This window comes from Melanostigma gelatinosum (genome assembly GCF_949748355.1).
Source record: "Melanostigma gelatinosum genome assembly, chromosome: 22".
NCBI classification, from domain to species: Eukaryota; Metazoa; Chordata; class Actinopteri; order Perciformes; family Zoarcidae; genus Melanostigma; species Melanostigma gelatinosum.
The window spans coordinates 5,097,372-5,104,193 of NC_136655.1; the positions used below are offsets into that span (position 1 = coordinate 5,097,372).

General features: G+C 40.5%; 2 protein-coding genes across 3 annotated transcripts; both read left to right on the forward strand.

Annotated features, from left to right (window-relative positions):
• The first annotated feature begins 1,618 nt into the window (after positions 1-1,618).
• spic (Spi-C transcription factor (Spi-1/PU.1 related)) lies at positions 1,619-4,296 on the forward strand. 2 transcript variants are annotated; one of them, XM_079294371.1, is made up of 5 exons: positions 1,619-1,676; positions 1,833-1,920; positions 2,131-2,255; positions 2,368-2,473; positions 2,554-4,296. In XM_079294371.1, the coding sequence occupies exons 1-5, from the start codon at positions 1,638-1,640 to the stop codon at positions 3,036-3,038; spliced, it is 843 nt and encodes a 280-aa protein (XP_079150497.1). In that variant the 5' UTR covers positions 1,619-1,637; the 3' UTR covers positions 3,039-4,296. The 2 variants fall into 2 exon arrangements, with proteins under 2 accessions (XP_079150497.1, XP_079150498.1); XM_079294372.1 differs by having other exon boundaries at positions 2,371-2,473.
• A 500-nt stretch (positions 4,297-4,796) lies between these two features.
• On the forward strand, positions 4,797-5,997 carry spi2 (Spi-2 proto-oncogene; the record flags this gene model as incomplete). Its single annotated transcript, XM_079294858.1, has 2 exons — positions 4,797-4,899; positions 5,702-5,997. The coding sequence occupies 2 exons, from the start codon at positions 4,797-4,799 to the stop codon at positions 5,995-5,997; spliced, it is 399 nt and encodes a 132-aa protein (XP_079150984.1).
• Between the last annotated feature and the right edge of the window lie 825 nt (positions 5,998-6,822).

Here is a 6,822-nt window from a genome sequence, read left to right on the forward strand (position 1 = left end):
AGCGTGCTACACAGGCAGGAAACACACGCAAACACACATGTGTCACACTCTCACGTGCACACATGCATATTTGCATGCTTCCACAAACACACACACACACACACACACAATATGGATTTACTATCACAAGTTGTTTTTCTTAACTGATGGGAGCAAAACTGTTTTAGTGAGTAATATTAAAACAAATGATGACACAAATCAGATATAACAAGGTAACTTTTGGCTTTTCCATAACCCGCGCATCTCCAATTCTTTGTTTCCATGATGTGTCCAGCTCGGCGCTCAGGCCTGACTGCACACTTAACCGGGCTGAAAGGGGAACTTCAGGAGCAAGTCAGTTGATATTTAAAACTACACACCTGAGATAAATGCACTTCTCAAAAATCCCTGTGTTTATTTGTACAGGGGGGTTGGCTCCGTGGTAGGCTGAGTTTAACAGTGATCACCACAATATTAACCATTAACGTTTACAATCATATCTATCTGAAGCTGCGTTTATGGCTTTCGGGTCAATTGGAAATTCAAATGGTCATCATTTTTTAGCCTTCAGCTCCACTGAGCTTGTCTCCAGGATTTGATGGTACTCTGTTTTAAAATGAGTAGTAGGTGCAGAAAACTAAAATTTAAACCTAAAACTAATCTAAAAAGTCTGCAGCAGATGCATTTTGATTTTCACAGCAACTTTAAGGAGAGCACAATAAACTTCCCAGCAGTGATAAAACAAATACTTGGTAAATGATATCCCTTAAATGATCATGAGTGATAAAAAAAAGTGTTGTAAAGAAATAAAAAAGGAAGAAGAGGAACAAAGTTTGTTGTTTTCATCTGAGAGCTTTGTGGGGGACACAAATGGCTGTTAATTCAAACTACTGTACTTGTTTTTCATTAGTTTATCACTTTGTGTGCAATGCTATGGCAGAATGAAAAATTCACAAATTATTAAAAACAATTATAATTATCATGTTTAATATTTCAAATACATTTTTTTAAATTAAATTATAATGCAACATGTTTATATTATGGACTAATTTTTCCATTGAGCAAATATGAACCTATTTGTATTGCACTGACCAGTGATAAATGTCCTTTGATTTATTAGTGGTTTTCCATCCAGTTTGTGTTTCTGAACAGAGCCCCACCACAGGCTCACTCTTCATGCAAATATTCCTTCATTCACTTAACTTTTACACCAGAAAACAAAGGACCACAGAGAAAACATTCCCGCAATTCTAAAGGCTCCAATTTCAAATAACAGAAAAACGTATTCCTGAACAGCACGTATTATAGATATGTATGTTCGATTCATATCACGCCCGGTATGCAAATTCTCACATCAGGCTGAGAATTGGTGGTATTCCTGGCCGAGTGGAGCAATAAAAGATGTTTTTGTTGTTCGTAGATTGTGATCTCCACTATGAGAGACTGTGTGATGCTCAGATGTCTGTCTGATCTCAGCTTAAAAAAAAAAGAAGAAGTGTACGGCTGCAGTACATCGTGACGTTAACACATTTAAATTGACCAGCCTCTCCACCTGTTTATGAAAGGTGAACAGGTATTGGAGGTCTGCAACATATATATACCTGTCCACATACTGTACACCTGCAGTCGTGCATCAGTGGTCACCTATTAGGACAGAAATGGTCTCAACTGAGGGCAACGCTCAGACATACAAGATGGTGAGTTGTAAAGATGCTGTACACTTTTTCATTGCAGTTATTTGTAAGAATTAGTCTCGTGGAGTTTCATCATTTCGTGCTCTTAATCCTTGAAGAATTTAAAAGGAAAAAACACAGATTTTTGTGGGTGAAATTAAGGTTTTCTTTCTATTTTAGACCTCTTTGGACACCGACATCAACCAACACTTCCAGGATGCGATTGATGTGATTCAACAGCATTCAAGTAATTCATATTACGATTCAGGTACAGTAAAAATCTCTAAATACAAAAATTCTTGACCATAACTATCAAACTTCTTCGATATGTATTTCATACTCATTCATCTTTCAATACTTTGTTTTATCCTGGAAAATCTACAATCTTCCTCTCTAATTATGTAAAAAAGCTATTTCAATTTCTTTAATTCATTTACGTATATCTGGAGAGAATGAAAACTGACTTTGTTCATTTCAGAGTACACATATTATGAAACTCTGGGTAGCCAGCAGCAATCGTCATTGCATTGTCAGATCTCCTGCTGCCTCGTCACACACCCGTCTGATGTGCCAGCTCCAGCATGTGACTGGAATGACACGGCGGTAAGTGGAGCCAAATAAATCTGCTTTTGTGTATTTTTGAAAATCGTGGAAAAAAGTTATAGAAAAAAGTTTATATTTTTGTTGTAAATTTCATAAATTTGTTGTCTTTCAGCAGCATTCTTGGCCTCAGGTCATCCCCGATGCCTCCTTGTGTCACTCTGTGCAAAATGAGTCACCTCATTTCTACTCAGTCTTACCTCCACAGAGGACCAGCAAAGGTAATCACGTTATGGTTTTTAGTCGGAAACTTTAACTGGCAATTCTCTGTTTGTGACTAAAACCAAATCAATCTCCTCAGGTCGCAAGAAGCTCAGACTTTATGAGTACCTCCACGAGGCTCTGAATGACCCCAACATGGGCGACTCAATCCAGTGGACAGACAACGGCAGTGGCACCTTCCACTTCATCTCCAAGAACAAGGAGAAGCTGGCCGAGTGCTGGGGCCAACGCAAGGGCAACCGCAAGACCATGACCTATCAGAAGATGGCAAGAGCTCTGAGAAACTACAGCCGCACCGGTGAGATCATCAAAGTGCGCCGTAAACTCACTTACCAGTTCAACCCGGACATCCTGCACAGGCTCGGCTCTGCACATGTGTCCATGCAGCCGCACGGCCGCCCTGCACAGGAGGAGGACCACACCCGGCAGCAGAGCCCGGTTGGGCAGAGCTACTGCGGCGGCTCTGCAGCGGCGGACTGGCACAGCTGGTACGGACACTACCAGCTGCAGGAAGACTATGACCTGGCCTCCAGCTTGACTTCACACAGCACACCCAAACTCTGAGCTGGAGGACGGTTTTAAACACAGAGGGGGGGAAAATCCCTTTAGGTTTAGGTTTAGGTTTACAGGGACTTTAATTGTTTGACTCTCAAACCTTCTGGGGCCACATTCAGTCCCTGCATGTTATCACAAGTGACTATTAATGTCACTCTTTTCAGTTAAAGGTGTTTATACCTTTTATTTTGAGTGTTCATTTGTAAATTCTCTTTTTTTGTAGGGGGGGATCCTATTGAAATAAAAGCCATGCAAATCTAACTAAAAATCTAAAATTTTACGGAATTGAAGATATTTTTGTATATTTAGTAAACAACATCCTTACGTTTGTCTTGCATGCCAGTAGATAGTGTAGATTTAACAGGTTGACCACACCAGTCAGCACACCTGCATTTAATAAAGCACAAATTAAGAGTCTTAACAGGAGGTTTTCAGAGAGTGGGTCCATATTCATTTAATACATGTAATTATATGTCATCATTTCACGATTTGGGTCACAAAAGTAACATTACCTACGGATTCATGAATGAATTGTAAATACATTTAAACTACAAAATAAGAATATTCTGAGTTAATCAATGATATTTCTAGATTTAAATGACAATGCCCTATTTCTAACTTATAACAATGACAAATTAGACATCTTTAATTGACAAAGTACAGTTACATTTGACATGCAGCTGACACATAATAACGTATATTGTGGACTTAGCTGGTTGACCTTTCCAGTCAGCACACCTATATTTAAAAAAGCACGAATTAAGAGAAACATAAGGTAGGATCTTTGAATCTGAAGAAATACATGTTATTGTGCACAGAACGTTGTAGGTTCCAGGTGTCAAAGAACGAGGACCATTTTCAAGAAAATAAAATTAAAATCCTAACCATGCACCTTTTATTTCTTCTGTAAACACACTGTTTTGACTCTATGCTGTGTACAAGACAGTGGGAAAATGCTTATAAAGATTATTTTATAACAATAATTACTATTTAACTTAAATATCCTGTCTACAGCGCCTGTTGTTACAACAAGCACCCAGTAATGCACATTATGTGTGATGACATGTAAATCTTAATAACTTTCTTGTTTTGTATACTTATATTTATTGTGTATTAAAAAATGTTTTTCATTTCTGTACTACATTTTTTTCGGAATTTGTTAGAGTCTGTTGAATACAATCAATAAATCGATCTGTGTACTCTCACTTGTGTTTCTTTTCTACTGACTTGATAACAACAGAGGCTCTTATCTTTTGTCATGAGAAGAAAAAACACTGGCATTATCACCGTGTTGAAAGATTTGGCACTGTCTCCGTTGGTGTGAAATATTGCAACGAGCACACTACAAACTCTGAAATTAAGACACATCCTGTGAGGAAAAATGTGGCAGCAAGTGTGTTTTTCCTGAAAAGAGAGTATTGTGCACCTCCAGGCCAGGTCTTATCTGCTTCAGCGGGGAGGATGTGGTCAGTGCTGGGAGGCTTTGTTGATGGGTTGACTGGTGCTGGTGTCGGGGCTTTGCGGGATGGTGGTCATTGTTCCTGTGAGCCTTGGGTAGAAAACGTCTGGTGTAATTCAGAAAGCCCCGTCCTGTGGAGGGTATAAAAAGAGTCCAGGCACTTGAGTTTCTCAAAGTCAGTTTTGTGAAATTCTCCCAAACTGCAAGGACTGTACCGCATCACATTCAGCCTCACCGGTCATGGTAAAGAGCAGGATGACATGAGAATTTACTCAAAAATATCTGCATTATTCAAGGCTGATTTTGAAATGATTTATCTTCATCAGAATTCTTTCCAGGAGACTCAATCTGATTTGGAGGTGATCTTAGAGTTCCTAGAGGAGTACTACAGACAACACAGTGGAGGAAATGGTAAGAGGAAATAATGGGAAATTAATATTACTGAAAGGCGAATGTGTTCTCAGTCTCTCAGCATTTCTTTTGCTCTTTACAGTGGACAAGATGTACTGCACTGCAGCTGAGCCTGTAGATGAAAGAAGTGCACCTGTGGACGAAGGATCATGCCAGCAGCACTGGACGTGCAGCGAGCCAACTGTAGGCATCAAAATGCTTGTTTTTCCCACACAAGACACTTGTATACCACGTCTAGTAAAATGTGCAGAAATAACCAAGCCTTTAAAGCTGTTTCCTTCATCAAAGAACATCAAACCTGCACTTCAGCCTCTGCTGGCACACGATGCCCCACCAGCCGTCAGCCAGTACACAACAACAACATTGTCTGAGTGTGGGTCACTGCCAAACTTTGTATCAACAAGACAACCAACCAAACACACAGCTGGGAGTGGTGAGTTCTCCTTTTTTTAGTCACTCGATACTGGTATTGCCCTTGTTGCTAGCCCGGGGAAAACAATACCAAGAGAGCAAATAAGAGACTTTCCCTTTACCGTAAAGAAAACAATGGAGCTTTGCTTGGCTTAGTTTAACAGCTGTTTTTACATATCTATCAGATAACTGCAGTGTTCACAGCTTAACCCTTTCCACTCAATGCCATCCAATCAGTGAAGAGATTTTCTGGGAATTGCGTTTGAGGAAATGATTAACTGGAACCAGCTTTAACTGTTTTTGGAGAGGCCCAGCTGCTGTGATATCCCCTAAATCCCTCTTTCCAATCCAGTCTTCAACATGCCACTTCCTGTTTGCTCAATGGTTGCAGGTGGAAAGGTGCGCCTCTTTCACTTTCTGTTTGAGGTGTTGGAGGATCCGAACATGGCCCACTGTGTGTCCTGGGTGCCGGCAGCCGCCGGCGTCTTCCGCTTTTCCTCCACGAACAAGGACCAGGTGGCGGCGCTGTGGGGGCAAAGAAAGGGCAACAAGAGGCTCATGACCTACCAGAAGATGTCCCGCGCCCTCAGGAACTACGCCCGGTCCGGAGAGATCTTCAAGGTGAAGAAGAAGCTCACCTACCAGTTCAGCCGAGAGACTCTGATGCTGCTGCGGAAGTGTCAATGAGGAGATTTGTAAAGTGGACTAGATTTTCTTTGTAGCTCATATCATGATTTATAAAACTCTGAATGTGTTCTTCATTTTTTTTTTACTCTGAGAAACTTAACCTTTCAACACTGTCTGTGACAAATGTTTTCTTGAAGTGAGTGCATTGAGTTTGTGGTGTAAATAATTAAAAACACTTTATACATCTTAAAAGTGTTGTCATCATTGTATTGTATTCTTTGAAATGATTTTAAGGGGAATGAACATTGCAGCAGATCTAGTTTAGGGTTGACAGAGTAAAAGATAAGTAGTGGATAATTAAAACACTGAGCTTTGAAATCAGACACGATAAACATCAATATTACAAACAACAGTTATCATGAAAAATTCATCAGTCATTTTTCAACCAGACACTTAAAGAAGATGTTTCCCATTGACTCTGAGCATTTCAGCAATTACTAGAATACCATCTCTCCCATGAGACAAAATGAGTCATGCAGCAGGCTCATGTGCCTCTTCACCTGTTGACAAGTGTGTTTTCCTTTACCCAATAGCGTTTACTGGCTGGAACCAGAGGGTGTCAGTGTCGTCCATCTTAAAGCCTCTCTTCTTTTTCCTTTCCCCGTGTTGTGGTGTGACCTCATGGCTAAATCGCCCCTGTGATGTGAACCTTCGGCCATCCCGGGCAATACCAAATGTTTTTTTTGCTGTTTGTATCGGACCCACATGACACTTCCCTAAGCCCAGCATTTACTGCTGGAGCCCACGGCGGGTTATAAATGGGCTAACTGAGCTATGGGTGTCTGTTACCAAGAAAGGCCACATACTTTGAACTGAATCATGAAA